Source organism: Prosopis cineraria, unplaced genomic scaffold (assembly GCF_029017545.1).
Source record: "Prosopis cineraria cultivar Desert tree isolate PC_DT_omini unplaced genomic scaffold, ASM2901754v1 PC4, whole genome shotgun sequence".
NCBI lineage: Eukaryota > Viridiplantae > Streptophyta > Magnoliopsida > Fabales > Fabaceae > Prosopis > Prosopis cineraria.
In genome coordinates, this window is record NW_026555335.1 from 33208993 (window position 1) to 33226651 (window position 17659).

The window sequence follows — 17659 nt, forward strand, 5'->3', positions numbered from 1 at the left end:
ATAAGCTTCAATGCCACAACTTGACTTGGTGTCTTTTAAAGTAACCACATTCTTAAATTTCTAGGTAGGTGGTCCTACCCACACTAGATTTCCCCAACCAAAATCAAATTCAGAGACCGAAAACCTACACAGCGAAGTAAATGCAAAAGCTGCAATCTCTACATTCCCAGTTGCTCTAACCATTCCTTCTTTCTTCTGATGTGGGTTCCATTGTTTACTTTCTCGAATCTTCACAAAAAACCAAAAAAAAAAAATCCTTGTCAATTTTGTTGACCTCTTCTCTTAACTTCCTTCCCAGGTCGTGACATTCTCCTCTCTCGTCTAATTTTGGAAGTGTTCGCATCGACCAATAATAGTTTCCAAAGGCATATTCTGGTAAAGTAGGTTCCATTCTTGGCCGTAGATTTGCTATCTATGCAACTAACTGAATCTTCTTCTTGCTTCCTAATTCTTCCTTTGTGGCTGCTAGAAACCTTGTCCAAATGAAAGTTGACAACGCTCAACTCGTGAAGGTGGTTTCTGATGACCTTTCAGAACGTTTGTCATCTTCTCACAGTATTTTTCTTTTAGAGATTCTATTGCGGATGCTTCAAACACGAATCTCTTGCACACAATTTTGTCCTTGATGACAAGAGAATCCGGGTTGTATCCCGACACGTCTTTCGGCGGGGAGAGTGTGCATGATTGGAAGTGGGTCCTGATTGGTTCTGCATTGCCACGCGTGACGGCGGCCCAGGTCTTGACGAACTGGAAGTACGACAGTGCATCAGCTATGTTGTGGGAGATGCAAACACCAATGGCAATTACGCCGCAATCAAAGAAATTGACTTGGACTCCGAGGACTGTGTCGACAGCTTCGTCCATTTCGAAGGGAAGCAGATTGCTTACATCAGCTGGAGAGGGGTTATCGGTGACTTGGCTGAGGTGGCAACTGACCCTGGTTTCTATGTTGGGAACACCCTCGTCGTTGCAATCTACGATCAAGTTCTTGTTGATGAGCCTTCCGGTGAGTGGGTAGTAGTGAGCTAAGAGCTGAGATAATGATTTCTTGATGTGGTCGGAAACCTTGTTTATATTGAATTTGTTTGCGACATCATCGGCATCGAAGAAATAGACCATAGAATTGTTGACTTGGGGACTTAACTGGTCAAGGAACGGGAGGTAATGGCGATGAAGATGTTGAGGTGTAGGAGACGAAGGGTTCACTACTTCTGTAGAGATTACCTCCACTTGTAGTTGCAGCGTCATGTTTTTTTTTTTTTTTTGTTTTGATTTAGTTTTCTTTCTCTCTATGCTTCCATTGCTTTATTGCCTCAAACAACTCATTCTTTTTCACCACTATTTATACATCTCTATTATTTGTCCTCTTCTTATTGGAAAAGTTTTCGCGTTATATTTAACTAACAATACGTATCAGATATGATTTTGTAGCTGGGTCCCATGTGACCAAAATGGGTGAAGTTTCGTGCAATGAGTATGATAGTTTTAATGTGAAAACAAAACTTTATATATATATATATATATATATAATATTGCATACACTACGAAGGGATCTTTTGACCAATTTTTTGGGAAAACATGAAAGATTGGATTTGTTGACTTGTACGTATCTGGAAAGCTTGTCTCTCCTAATATAAAAGACATGTACCTAAGTGATTTGCATTCAATAAGTAGCCTAAGCATTGCTACACCATATTGGATGTTGAAAATAAATATTTCAATTATAGCTATTGTATTTTATCAATACTTAAAAATAATTAAGGTATACTTTTTTAAAAAAATCCAAAACAATTTTGAAAGGAACGGAGTGCATGAATAATCAACAAGGAACAATTTTGTTGGGATTCAAAAGGACAAATACAATGAGGCAGTGCATGCGTTGGTTAGTGATTAAAAAGAATGGATAACGCACACGGGTGTTGACCAAACCCAAAAAGATACCAACTTAGCAAGCATACGTTATTGATTAATTAATTATTACAAAGCATACCACCGATTATTAATTATAAAAAGGTAATTTTAGGAAACCAAAAGCCTAATATTGAAAACAAAAATTATATTAAATTTGAATGGTTCAGATTTGTGAAATTAGAAAACCAATTATTAATTAATTATTTTTAATGGGACAAAAGTAATTTTGATATCGTTATATTGGAATTTTAAGTAGAGAAAATGACAAAAAAAATCCTTGACACATGCAAATGATAATGAAATCTTGCAAAGTGCCATAATTTTTTTCAAACCCCTAGAGACCTCTCTGACATTAATAATTTTTTATAAATTGACTAAAATATCCTCAATTTAAAATAAAAAAGTGACAGCTTTAGCCTAAAAAACATATCAATGACTATTTTAGTTTAAATAATAAATAGAATGAACAAGGAGTACAACTGTCCCTCTGCAATTTTTTGATTTATAGAAATTTAAATGTTGTAAATATCCATGACTACTTTAATTTAAACAATGGCTACTTTAGTAATGACTAAGATGAAACAAGCACTTACAATTTTTCATATGCAGTATTTTTATTCACTTGTAATTGTTTCATTTTACTCATCGCTAAAACAAAAGTAATTGTTACTTAAACTAAATAGTAACACAAATATTTACAGTAGTTGGACTTTAGTGAATAAAAAATTTGCACAAAGAAGTTGTAATTGCTTGTTCCATTTATAAAAGTAGTCATTGCTTAAACTAAAGTGGTAATTATATTATTATTTTTTCGAACCAAAGCTATTAATTACTTTTTTTAATTTTAAATTGAGGATATTTTAGTCATTTCACCAAAAATAATTAATATCAAAAAGCCCCTAAAAATTTGAGAAGAATTATAGCATTTCACATCGTTTGCATATTTTAGGAGAATTTTTTGTCATTTTCCTTTTTAAGTACAAAGAAATCAATGACCTTTAATGTCACACCCCTAAAACAGAGGGTGACCGGCATGGGATGTGAATTGTATCGAACATCTCTTAAGCCTCAAATTAAGTAAATTTTTTTAAAAAAATATAATTAAATTTGTATTGAAATTATGACATCTTTAATAATGATTGTTTTAATAAAAGTTTTAATATTTTTATAAAAATTTCTGTAGAACCATCTAAATAAGATCTCCTGAAATCTCTATAACAGAAATTATTATAATATGCATTCAACAGATTAGAACTATGTTTCCTAGATATAAACAATCAACATAATAGAACAAAAATCAGGATTCTAGCTATAGTTAACGTGGAGCTCCTAAAGCATAAATTTTTTTTAAATAAAACATCTAATTGAATATTTGCATTAAAAGAGAAGGGATTTACAAAAATAAATATTTATCTAGCACAGTTGCAAACCCTTAAAGGTTGGCAAGAGATCCAGCGTCAATTAATAAATCTGAGACTAAAATAATTTTCAGTGAATAGCATCCCCAAAAATAGAATTTAACATAGTAAAATAATAAACTTACTATTATATGAAATAATTGAAAGGAAATTAATTCAAATTAATAACTCACAATATCTAAAATATCAATTATAATAATAAAACATGAATGAGTTAAAATTTCTCGAATCTAATATGCTAAAGGAGGATAATTTACTTATAATTGAGTAAAAGTAGCAAACTTACTAACTACAAACATTGAAAATTTAATTATACTAGCTGAAAACAATCAATATAATATAATCATGAATTTGAAGATTAAGAAGTTCCATAGAATTTCAAAGTACTAAACCACCAAATTGATAATAACAAAACAGTTCAACTCTTTGTGCTTGTAAAGCAAATTAAATAAATAAATAAATAATAAATAAATAAGAGTACCCTTTATTAAATAAAACCAATAAAGCGTTTATTAATAAATCAATTAAAAGCTAATATTTTTAAGGACTTTTGCAGAACAAGTATCAAACGTGGACACACAATCCACGAGGGTAAAATAACCAAACGCAGCTTATGCCATGAAAACAAACGTGGACACACCAGTCCACGAGGGTAAGTAACCAAAAGCGGCTCAAAGCCACGAAACAAATGCGAGTGCGAGGCTCGCGAATAACAAACGTGAGAACAGAGCTCACAAAAACCAAAATAGCTTGTCATTAACCAAAGTGCACCAAGGGCTAACGAAATTGTCGTTAGTGACAGTGTTCTGCTTAAAGTCCTCGTGAAATTATTTTTCAAACATGTGAGAATAATTATTTTTGAAATATAATTTTTGCATTCTCAATATCAAACTCGCATGAATCATTTCAAATCTCAGAGTTTGCCAAAACATTGTTTCATAGCAAATGTATAAGCTCGTACTAGTTGAGTAACCAAGAATTTCTAGAGTAAAATAAACAAAGATGTCTCCATCGATTTTGAAAATATATTTCGTAAAGAAAATACATGCATATACCATAATTTAATTAACTTTCACCACCATTCTAAAATTTTCAGAACCAAAATGATTTAATTAACAAAGTATATATTAATTATCGTAGTTGTTAAAATAATTTATATGAAAATGTAATATTTTCAAAAATAGACTACTTTAATTGAAAAAAATAATGGGTTGCTATTCACTTACCTGCTAAATTCCAAACACAATAATTTCCTTCCTCAATTCTTATCAAGGGACTTATCCTCTACATACCCTATATGAATAAATGAAACCTCAATTTGCTTCCTATAGTTATATAAACTTTATTCCATTACCAACACAATCTCAACCAGCTGAAGTATTCAAAATTCCAAAAATCAAAATTCATGTTTTAATGGTTTATCAAATATCATTACTTACCACCAATTTACCTCATATTATTCTAGTCATAACTACTATTTATAAAAAATATGATTTTCTCATATCTTGTATCAAAAACCTTGTGTGCAAAATTTTCAACCACCCACAATTAATTTATCATGCTTATTTTATCTATTTCTCAAACATCTTAAATGTATTCTCAAAATCAAATGATAAACACCATTGTGTATATGAATTACACAACATAAATCTTCTAAAAATTCAACTAACCACACTATAGCTCAAGAATCAAACTCTTTGCAATGCTCAAGTTAAAACTCACGTAAATAAAATTTGAATCAATCATGCCTCTCATCCCACTAAATAGAGTTTCAGAAAAGTCTAAATCTAGCAAAACTCTTCAAACAAGCATCTTACCGAACACCTTATAAGCACCAATCTCAATCTCAATCTCATGCCTAAGCCTTTCCTTTCCAACTTCATACCACCAAATCCTCAAAATCAATCAATCCAAACAAAATTATTTTAACATAAAATCCAGACCCACATATACCATCATGAACCTATAAGATATTTTTCAAACTCAACTTTGAATTTTCAAAATTTTTTTTCCTACACACTACGGATGAAGGCAAAACCAAAAGAAAAATTTGAAATTTCATCTCCATCACTTCACCCACTCACACGCACAGAATTGATCCAAGGAAAAGAGAATAAATCAAAGCTCCTCACCTCATATAAACCCAAACGCATGAGCAGGGAGAGGAAGAAAAAATCACACCTATACCGAGAAGGGAAAGGAGATCGTCGTCGACTACAGAGAAGAGATGAGTAGATCGATGATTGATAAAAAAAGAAAAAGAAAGAAAACCATCTTACACTCATCTATACAGTCACCAATAGTGTAGAAAAACGAGCTTCGGTGAGCTGGAACAGAGGAAAAGAAAGGAACAAAAGCCACGAGTTGCTAGATCAGTACCGAACAGAACAGTGACAAACATAAACACGCCGATAAAGTTGTAATCAGAATAATGAAGGAAAAGGTGAAGCAGAAGAATCGAGCATCAGAGCTTCTCTCTCTCTCTCTCTCAGTCGCGAGTCTGGAAAAATTAAAGAGAAGGAGGATAATATATCATATTTGAGAGAGGGGCAAATTGGTAATTTCACAAAGCAAAAAGGCAAAAATAATTCTCCTTCTGGCTTCCATTAGATTCAAACTTGGGACCTATCAGAGGAATACTTGCACAACCACCACTACACCAGCTTCCCTTCTTGACATATTTGTTCTAATAATTACTATATTTACAATCAATACACATTATTACATATTTTAATTTTTTTTCCTTAAAATGTTTAGGTTATTACATTTAAAATTTTGTAGAATGCCTTACATATTAATTGAAATATAGGACTTAAAACCATATTTGAAATATAGGCAATAGTTTATTACGAACCATCTTCCAATCAAATTGCATGGAGACAAATGAGGGGTCAAACAAATTAGAAGTTGAATAATCATAAATAAAAAACTAGAAAACTTTCAATAAAATCTCATCAAAATTTCATAATTCCTTTCAAGTCTCTGGATATTTTTCTAACATTAATAATGTTAGGTTAAATGACTAAATTTTCCCTTGTTTAATGATAAAAGAAATTTTACATGGAAAATTGTGATTTCTTATTCAATATTTGCGATTAATAGTGCAAAAGTTATGATTGCTTAAGCAAAAATTGTGATTGATTATTTTTAAAACTTAAACTTTAATAATAAAAGATATTTGACATGAAAAATTGTGATTTCTTATTTAATATTTGTAATTAACAAAATAAAAGTTGTGATTGTTTAAACAAAAGTTATAATTAGTTATTTTCAGAACTTGGTTCTTCAATGATAAAAAACATTTCATGAAAGATTGTGATTTCTTGTTAATTTTTTACGATTCACAAAATAAAATTTGTAACTAATTATTTTCACAACTTGGACTTTACTAATAAAAAAATCATATGAGAAATTGTGATTTCTTGTTCAATATTTGCGATTCACAAAATAAAAGTTGTGATTTCATAAACAAAGTTGTGACTGGTTATTTTTTGAACTTGGATTTCAATAATAAATGAAATTTCACATGGAAAGTTATGATTTCTTATTCAATTTTGCCATTCACAGAATAAAAATTGTGATTGCGTAAATAGAAGTTATGACTAGTTATTTTAAATAAGGGGTAATTGAGTATTTAACTTGAAATCATTAATGTCAGAAAGGTATCTAGGGACTTAAAAGAAATTATAGCATTTTGAGAAACTCAATTGTCATTTATATATTTTGTGGGATTTTATTGCCATTTTCCCATCAAACTATCCGATTTTCTTTAATATTTTATTGTATAGGGTCTTGCAAATAATTGGCAAATGCTTATACAAGATTGGAGATGTTTGATCTATGACCATGTTATTAGGGAAATTAATACCTATATAACTAGATTGTACATAGCATGCACATATTTCTGATTATTAGGCCTCATGGTAAGGACCATACAGGAAATTATGGGAGAGTAGCAAAGACACATACACTACAAAAAATAAGACTTTTGGCACTTTTGGCAGTGACTAAAAGTCAATGCCAAAAGTATAAATGTTGTCGCTAAAGGTCTTTAGCAGCGATAAAAGTTTGCTATCATAATGGTTATCGCCAAAAAAATTTAGTGACAACAAAAAGAGTTGCTTCCAAAAGTTGATCTTTAGTGCTGACATACGTGGCTGCTAAAGGTCAAGAAGTTGCCACCAATATTTTTAGGTTATGTCACTGCTAATGACAAAACTTTTTGTCACCGCCAAAAGTGAAGGTGAAAAAATGGTATTTACTTTTAGTGACGAAGACTGTTGCCGCTAAAAGTAGTTAATTGTCGCCACCAAAAATTAAGTAAAAAATATTATATACTTTTGGCAATGAAGTGTGTTGCCACTAAATGTTAATATGGCGGTGACATTTAGTCACCACCAAAACTCAAGCAAAAAAAAATTATTTACCTTTAGTGGCAACAATATGTCGCCACTAAAAGTAATATCCAATAGTTTTCCCCTTAGGTGGAAACTTATTGTCACCGCTAAAAGTTGTTTGCAAAACAAATATATATATATATATATATTATTTTAATTTATAATTTTATATTTAATTCCTTCTATCCAACCTAATATATGGCATGCATAAACAATATTAAAATTCAATAACCAATAATATAATAACATAATACCAACATAGAACTAGAATTACAATACAAGAATTTGTAATAACAACAATCCAATTCAACACTAGACTATAAAAGCAATCCAACAATGTATGAGAGGAAAAATAATACAAATAAACTAATTCTGCAGCTAAATTACTATAAATGTCACCACAACTTCAAGTATCATTGTTTGGAGTTGAACCTAAAGTTAGAGCTAGAGCTAGTGGTTGAGGCTATCCCCGAAAAAAAATTGAATTATAATTTATCTTATGAATAATTAATCAAATTCTAAATAATATACATACATACATACATACATAAGTAATGTAAAATTAATAATTACCTGCTAAAACGAAGCCATGATGGTAGCCATTTCATCCTGAATCCTTTGCGAAATATTTTGTTCTATCTGCTCATGCTCTTATTAATGTCTTTCACGCTCTTCTTGAAGTCTCCTCTCAAAATCTGCTTCCATTGTTGTCGCATTTTTTCCATCTCAAAGGATCAAGATTGGGCCCTTTTTTTTTCAGGATGCACTTTATAACCTTTACTTCCTACATACCCTGACCTTTCACCAAGAACTTGGCTTCAAATCTCATCTGAGGTCAATTGGCAATTATTATTTGAGTCTTGTTGCTATAAAAGATCCTTGAGTCGAGCCTGTAAATAAATTAGAGTCAGTTAATAAATTAATTTATAAAAAAAGTTAAAGTTTAATTATTCAAGAAAATGCATACATGAATCTGCTCTGAATGCGGATCTGCCCACTCAAAATGTCTAACTGTATTCTTCCTTGTATGCTCTATCTCTCCCACATCCAATCAGATGGTGGCAAATCTCCAGCTACATGATCTCTCTATAAAAAAAACATCAATGGAAAAATATAGTAGAGATATAAAGATATTAAAATTAAGAACTTACCAATCTATCTTCAACTTCTACAAATGATCGAGGTCCACAAGTATGTTTCATTATTTGCTTTCTTTTATTTGTTTTGTTTTTTGCACTTATTGCCCATAATAAAATTTTAAATTGATTAATATTGCACTTTATTTATGAAAATTATAACTTTAAAACAATATAGAAGCATACCTTAAATTCATCAGATCCAAAATGTTGTACAAGCCAAGCCCACTCACTAGGACTAATGAATGAAGGTATTTCACCTAACCTCTCTTCATCAGTAGAATATTTTTGATAATAATCTCTATGTAACTTACTTTTTCAATCCCTAGCTTGTTTTTTCATTGTTTCAAATACAGTAGACTCAAATTGCTCTTTCTTTAATTCATCCTCTGGTTGATATTTTTCCTAAAGTAAACATAAACATATATGCCTATTAGAAATTTAATAATAAAAGATACAGTCAATTTATATATATTTGGTGAAAACAATTCCATAACTTTTAGCAACAACTCATCCTAATACTTTTCAATAGCGACATTGGGGTTGCCTAAGGATTGTTGGTAAGATATTATGGTCCTAATAACATAACTAAAGTGTAACACAAACCCGTTCACATGTTCTCCTAATGCTTTATCTACGTTATCTGTAACTCTCAAATTAAACTTAACACTATGCTTTATCTGGAGCCCAAGTTTAGTTGCCTTATAAATACCTCAACCCTTCCTCTGGGAACTAGTAGAAGCTATATTTCAAATAAAAGGGAGGAAATAATTAGATACAATACATTATGAAAAATAGATAATATGTATTATTTAAAGTTGAAAAAAGCTTGCCTGCGCTACTCATTTGTGTAGCAGGGGAGATTACAACTTCTTTAAGTAATGGTTCTTGCAAATCTAGTTGAGGGGTTTGAGATGTGTTATTATACTATTGAAGGGGTAAAAGTTGTGGAGCACTACTAGTTGGCCTTCCTCTTCCTCTTCCTCTTCCAAGAGTAAAACCTCTACCACCCCGACCTCTTCCTCAACCTCTACTTTTACGCATTGAAAATATATCATGCAAGAATACAAGTAGTAAGGTTAATAAAAAAAAATTAATAACATCAAAACATTTTGATTAAGTGAAGAGTAATATATAATATTAAAATATATCTCTTTTGGTCTTCTGTGTCACTTTCACTTACATCAGCTTTAATGTGATTCGATCTCCTGTAACTCATTCTTTTTACTCTCACTTTCAGTATCTATACTATTTTCATCAAGTAACTCCTCTTCCTCTTTATCTATAATGACCTTAAAATTTTAAATTAAATAAATTTTCTCCAAAGTGGTATTTAATTTATTTATTTTAGGTTTATAACAAATTAGGAGTAGTGGTCTTATTAAATTTATGTTAGTAGCTTACCTAAAAGTTCAAAGTCTGAATCCTACTGAGCAAATGTTTGATTTTTTTTAAATTATGAAAAATTTATTAAAGGGCCCTTGTCTTTCATGTAATAATAGAAAAATTTTATGCCATCTCTTGTAATTTTCTCAATTTTCTTAATGTTCAGATTTTATATTCTTCCTACCGATCATTCTAAGTGGAAAACAAAGAAATGAAAGTTGGTGAGATAACATCTATTCTCCATCGACTTTAGACCTTATGATTCTTCACCATTGTTCCATCTCCCTCGAGCCCCCGTCATTAGGTTTTTTCATTTTTCATCAACTTGAATATTGTCTTGGCTATCACATCTCTATTGCTAAGTGCACAGTCATTTGATTTCTTCACCTGTCACTGTTTTTTGATTCTTCTTCATTTTGCCATCAGCGTGCTATGTAGTTGAGTAAGTAACCTTCATTTTCCTTCCCTCCTTAGCTTTGGAATGTCGAGAGTGTGTGTGGGAACCACAAGTCTTTCCTTTTTCTAGCTAGTGGTTTATTCTCTATTTTCTTCTTGTTCGAATAGCTAGGTCGAAGGCATCATCCTCTCCTTTGGTGTCATCCATGAAGTGGTTATGTCTAAAGCTATTGGATTATTGTTTAAGGTAAATCACTGGTTATAGCAACATGAATTATTCTCGTCTTCCCTAACTAAAGAACATGCTCTTTAAAGTTTCTATCATAATTTTGAGGAGATTAAACTATATTTTGGTTAATGCTGTGTATTATTTTGAATTGGTAAGTATTGATGATAGATTTAATGTTAGAAGTTGATTAAACTGTTGGATGATTATTGTGAATAGAATTTAGATGCATACAAAATGTTTGTGAAAATGTCTAAAAGAATGTTACTAAATTGGCATAATGTAACTTGAAGGAATTTATGTAAGTAGTGGCTTGAGCTAATGGTTGGAATTTGAAAATGCTAAAATTAGGAGCAAGGATTATATAAAATGGTTATATAATACTTTATTGAGGTTAAAGAAACCATAAGAATAATTCATAATGAATTTATTGATTTTAGATGTGTTGAATAGCTTATTAAACTCTAGTATATTTGGATTGTTAAAAAGCTTAAAAGAGTAATTTGGTTGAATTAAAATGGTTAATTTCTATATAGAGGTTAGTGAAGTATATTGTGGTTATTTGCGTCTATAGGTCATGTTTCGCTAAGCTTGAGATGTATAATAGAAGAATTTGGTGAAATGGAGTTTGTTCAATTTTCATAGTAGTAGTTTTGAAGGAACATGCATAAGTAGTGAATTGAGTCATTAAATTGAAATCCTAAAGTATGAAAGATAAATTATGTTAAAGTAAATGGTGGTTGGGGTATTTCATTAAGTATTTAAAAGATACAAAAAGAGGTGAAAATACTTTTTCTTGTATTAGTTGGGTTGTTAATAAGTTAGTTAATTGATAATGAAATTATTGATAGTATATTTTAGGTTGTGGTGTTGTTTAGGAATCAAATTTAAATGTTTACCAAGTGTTAGAAAATTATTTGATAAATGACTTTAGGATTGTTATTTTTGTCAGAAAATTAAGGGCCACATTAGAATTAAGTGAAAAGTTAAAAGAAGCAAGCTTTAAAATTTTTAAAAATTTTCAGGTGAGTGGGTAGCGTTTTAAATGAATTTATAGCAAGTATTTATAAAACTCCTTTATTTAAAATTTTAATATTATTTCTTTATAAGTTATATGAACATTCTTATCAATTTTTTTTATAATAGTCATTTTATCAATGACAATATCTTGATTTTACCAATAATTTATGCAATTGACAAGTAATAATTAAAGTTGACATGCAACAAACTTTGATACTTTTCAAAATTAATTTACTTGTTTAATTTCATGTTTAATATGAAAAATTTTAGTATAACAACTCGTGCATGGAGGAAATGACAATGAATATTGGAATGGAAGATGACAATTGAATCATATATTTTAAAAGTGAAAATTTTAAAATTATTCTTTAACTCCATGCATGCTTGATTTTACTGGGTAGGACTAAGTTTAGAACGCTAGATGCTAACGGCAGTTCCATAAATGATAATAAAGCATTCTCAGCCTTAGCATCTATCAACCTATCTACAATAGGCATTGCATACATGTCTTTAGGTGTGATCGAGTTTATGTTTCAAAAATTTATGTAAACTTATAGCTTGCCATTTTTTTTGATTATTGAGACTATATTTAAGAGCTATTAGGCATACCTACAAGGCTAAATCTGGCTCGTAAGTGGCATTTGATCTCCTCCTTTACTCATAGCTCCACCCCAATTGACATTCTCCTAGTAGGCTATTGGTGCAGTCTATAATTTAGCCTTATAGGAAGCTTGTATTCAACCAACTATCTCACCAGCCCTGGCATTTCATCATAGTCCCACATGAAACAATCCTTGAACTCCTATAGTACTTGCTTGATAGCATTCTTTTGTTCTTCATTTAATAATGAGCTAATGAAAGTGATCCTTGGCTCCTCTGGGGATCCAAGGTTTACTTCTTCCAGTGAATCCTGAACCTCGAGGGTTATATCTTCAAACCTTAAAAGTGTAGGGTCTAGCTCGTGCAGTTGCATTACTCTCTAGCTTTCATCTTCATATATGACTTTAGTCCTAAAGGTTTCAGGTCCGTAGTCTTCTAGTTTCTCTTATATGTTATGCAACCATAGTTTTTAAATGGCGGTGGTTGCTATGGCCTTTCTTTTATCTAACTTATTTATCTACCAGTTCTATAATAGGCTCACACCTTTGTGATGCTAGAGGTACTATAGCGTTCATTGTTGTTTTGCACAAAAGGACTCTGTTTGGATCCTTTTGTGCCCTTTAAAATGTGAAAGAGTCAATATCAACATTGTAATAGCTCACACTCATAAAGTCAATAACTATTATGAATGGTTTATCTTCAGCTCAGACTACTTTCACCTCTTCCCCATTTCATATGAGAAGCATCTGGTGTAGTGAGGAAGGTACGCACTTATTGGCATGGATCTAGTCCCAACCTAGGAGGGTTTGATACTATGCTATATTACTGATCCTAAAAAAGGCCGTTAGAAAGGATTTAGTCCCGACGTCAACCTGTAATTATAATACACCAAGGACCTTAAAAGCGGTCATGGTGAATCCTACAATGAACACCTCGATTGGTATCAGGTCTCACTCTTCTAGCCCTATCTTGAGCATCATACAGGCTGGTAGTATGTTTATCATCTAGTCATTTCCACTAAAACACTAGTGATTAGCTTCCCATCAAAATGTGCCTTAATGTATAAAGGCTTTAGATGCTGGGTCATCTTAATGTTTGGTTTTTCTTCTACATCTTGTAAGGTGACTTGGTAGACGGGCTCCACAGCTTCTCTTTCTACATTCATGTCATTATTGATTCATACTCTTCCTCCTCTCTTGGCTCCATTAGACAATATTGACATGGGCCCGTGTATGTTAGTCTCGAGGAGTTCTACTCATACTAGTCTTGGGTCCTACTGGTGGTAGACTGGAACTTAGAAGGGAGCGTTAATGAAACCACATAGTAGAGATTAAAAGCTATCTCCCTAATGTGAATGGTCTCATCACATTAATTTTCATTCTAACTCCCCTTATCCTGATCCTTGATAGACTTCCTTCTAAACTTGTTAGTTTCTTGCACATCAAGGCCTTCTTATACCTTAATTTTTTGTTACTCAAGGTATCTTTGTATAGCCTATTTTCACTAAAGACATCATTTTTGAGTTCTGGTTAGGGTAGTTGGGAACTTTTTGTGTCTTATGACTTACCATTTTAGAGGCGACACATTGTCAGGTAGCGTAAGGAACTTGCTCGAGCCCTTAATGACTTTTAATTTTGAAGGAAGATTTGTTATGCTTTTTGATAGTGTTAATGGTGTTAAGATAGGTTATCAGGGCCTATATCCTAACTTGTTAGTGTCCTTGTGAACGGTTCACCTGCTCTTGGTAGTGCTGAGTACTTAATAAAGAAGTCAAATTTGCCAAATGGCTCCCCCAGACAGTCCCAGACCACCTTAGACCCATATGGCATTGTCATTATAATCCCCCTGAGCCAATATCCCATCCTGAGGGTCATTTTCTGTTGTTTTTACATTCAACTAGTTGTCAATGCCTGTGGTTTCTCCCAAGCAGTCCCTAACCACCTTAAAATTTTCTAGGCTCTTTAAGCTTTGCCCTTCCTAACCAATGTCCTACCTAAAAGGCATGTTCCTGTTGGACTGGTTTGTAGGTTTTTCTAAGCAATCCTACACTGCTCTTAAGCTTTTTTGAGCTACTTTCTCCATATTCTAGACATTTTAGGGCCTCCCATCTCTCTACTTGCCATCATTTCTCCCAATTCATCATCTATTGGAGTTTACCTCTACTATATTGACTGTGGCAAATAGTGGAAATAAGTCCTCGTCTATGACCATGGATTCTTCCTTAGGAAACTTAAGAACTCCCTTATTGCTTCAGTCCTGGATGATGTTCTTGAAGCCCCAACAGGCCTTAGTGTTGTGACTTCATGATTGATAGTACTTACAGTATTCCTTCCCTTTCTGTTCTTCTTTTAAAGGGATTTTGTGATCAGCGGGCAGGGAGATGAAGTTTTCTTTAAGGAGGAAATCGAAGATCTCCTTTGTTTTAGTTGTTTCAAAGGTGTATTGAATGGCGTTTAGCCTTTTAGGAATATCTCCAGCCTTCCTTATTAGGGTCGAGCACGTGTAGTTACCAGCATTTTTTAATTTTGCCACTACCACATCAAGGTTACCGAAATAGGTTCCTGCCGTAGTCCATTGGTGATGATCCACTTCTTTGAGAAGCTCCTTATATCCCTATACTTTGGCCGCAAGCTAGTAAAAATCTCAAAATTCCATCCCTTAAAATTTCTTTCAAAGTTCTATATCCAATCCTGCTTGTGCTAACTTGATGAATTTAATTTCTGAAAGTATCACATGGCACATACTCCTCAGTTGCTTGAACCTCACCAAGCATGGGTCCGTCATCTCTCTAGCCCATTATGTGAGCTTGCAGAGTTCTACTATGTTGACCTCTAGTTCTACCTTATAGATCTGTATATGAAACTTCTGCTCCATCTCTATCTGGCTGATGACTGAGTTGTATGGCAGTGAAGTGTAACATGTGAACACCGAGCTAGTAAGAGTATTGGGGAACAATCTCAATTTTAAGTTGGTGAAGTTCTCATAATTGGCAATCTCCTTACACTAGATTGTAAACATCCTAAGGTACTCCAAGATGGATTGCATTCCATCTCCTAAGAATAGTGTGAAGTCAGGGATCCTATATCCTTGAGGGTATAGGTTGGACCTGTCTAGGTACTTTGGATATGGCTTTAAGAAGGTAGGGCGGCCAATTGGCCTTAGCCCTAGTAAGGAATGGCCTCCATATTCACTAATTGATTAAGAGGTTCGTTCTAATGCCTTGGGATTATTGCCATGCCCCTCGGGCCACTTGTGCTGGGCTCTTATAAATAGTACAATAAATTATTTAGAGGATTAGTGTTAGCAAAAATCTAAAGGTTAGGGATGTCCCTTACAAGTAGGCGATTATGAGAGCTAGCACCTATATTGATTCTTAATTGTTGCCTTCCATGCAGCCCTTAATTTGAGCCTGCTTCCAAAGGAGTGCTTTTCAATAATGTGCCTATGTTCTTCACGCCATCGTGCAAGGCTTGCATCATGATCTACTATCGTTCTTTCTCCCTATATTATGACATTTCCAGGGATAGTGCAAAGAACCTTTAGTTCTCTTGTAGCTGCTTATCCATTCGATCCTGAATTCCCTGCAGCACTTTTGCCATAGGACCATTAGATATGATTAGTGAGTTGGCTTATCTACTTCCTAGCTTTAAGCCAGGGCTTGTGATGTCGCTAACTATTAACATTGGCACTATGTGCTCACGATGTTCAGCTGCTTCAGCATCAGGTGTTAAGTGCTCTAATCCTGTATGTGCAGAGGTCCATTCAATTGAAATGAACTATTTTAAACTGGCTTTTCAATTTGAAATTAAAATTAAGTCGAAAACCAGTTACGGTTTTAAAGAAGGGAGAATTTCATTTAAGGACCTAGGTAGCAATATATCTTTCGATGGGTCCTAAAGAATTTTAAAACCTCAATTCAATCCTCAAAGACTAAATTGAAAATAAGTTGAATATAGAACAGACCAAAAATATCCTTAGTTTAAATATAAAAAAATCACAAGCCACTGTCATTAGAGCACCATCACCAGTGATCGAAGCCTCACTAATGATAGCAGCTACTGGACCTCTATCGCCGAAGCTCCAGCCACCGACTGGACCACTGTCGGTAGTGGTTAGAGAATTATGGAGAATTAATTTCTCTAAAGGTGGCCAAGGTGGGTGCAGAACCTATAACCCTTTGATTCACTAATAAGTTTTAAACCACTATGCCACTCAACCCATTTAATCATATAATGCATAAAATTATATATATATATATATATATATAAACCTTGTTTTTAAACCACTTGATTATTACATCACCTATTAATTGCATAACTTTACTTGTTAATATTATTGGATAAGGAGACACAACGAAAGATTAAAATTTTAAATTTCATATCTTGATATAGATTGAACGAAATCATTTAAGTCAAGGTGGGAAGAAGAGTTACCTTTTTTTGTGCTTCACATGTGTTCTCTTCAAGAGTTTGGATCTCAGGAGCTGACAACGTAGATCTGCTCCCTCTACCGGTATCCACACAAACAACTCTCTAGATCGAACAGTGTGCTAGCACTCTCAATGTCTGTTCGTCTTTGAATGTCAGTTTACTTTTTCTCTAAGGTGCTTTGTGGCTCTCTAAGTGTTTGGTCATCAAAACTTTTCTAACTCTCTTAAACTCAGGAAGCACATCCCTTTTCTATCTTATTTATAAACTAAGGTTTTGCTTTCCTTTAATGAGCCAACAAAAATATTAAATTAAATTTATCTCATAAATAAATTCTATAATATCATATCTAATTTGAATTTATTTTATAAATTTAAACTATAGAATTGATATGATATTCTCTCATATCATGTTAGTTATTAAATTTAATCTATCATATAAAATTAAATTTAAAACTAACACAATATAATATAATATAATATAATATAATATAATATATCACATATACATATTTTATATATATATATATATATATAATTTTATATATCATATACATATACATATATACATATATAGCTACACACACATGAATATATATATATATATATATTTCAAAAATATATACATAATTATATTTTGAATTTTATATTTCATATAAATATTTATCAAATAAATATTCAAATATATATACATGTATATATATATAACTCATTCACCTTATATTACATTCATTGAATCTAGA

At 32.3% G+C, this 17659-nt stretch overlaps 1 protein-coding gene across 1 annotated transcript; it reads right to left on the bottom strand.

Annotated features, from left to right (window-relative positions):
- Positions 1–465: 465 nt before the first annotated feature.
- Positions 466–1248, bottom strand: LOC129308968 (stemmadenine O-acetyltransferase-like). Its single transcript, XM_054950323.1, has one exon. It carries the CDS (start codon positions 1246–1248, stop codon positions 466–468), a length of 783 nt encoding a protein of 260 aa, XP_054806298.1.
- Positions 1249–17659: the final 16411 nt, after the last annotated feature.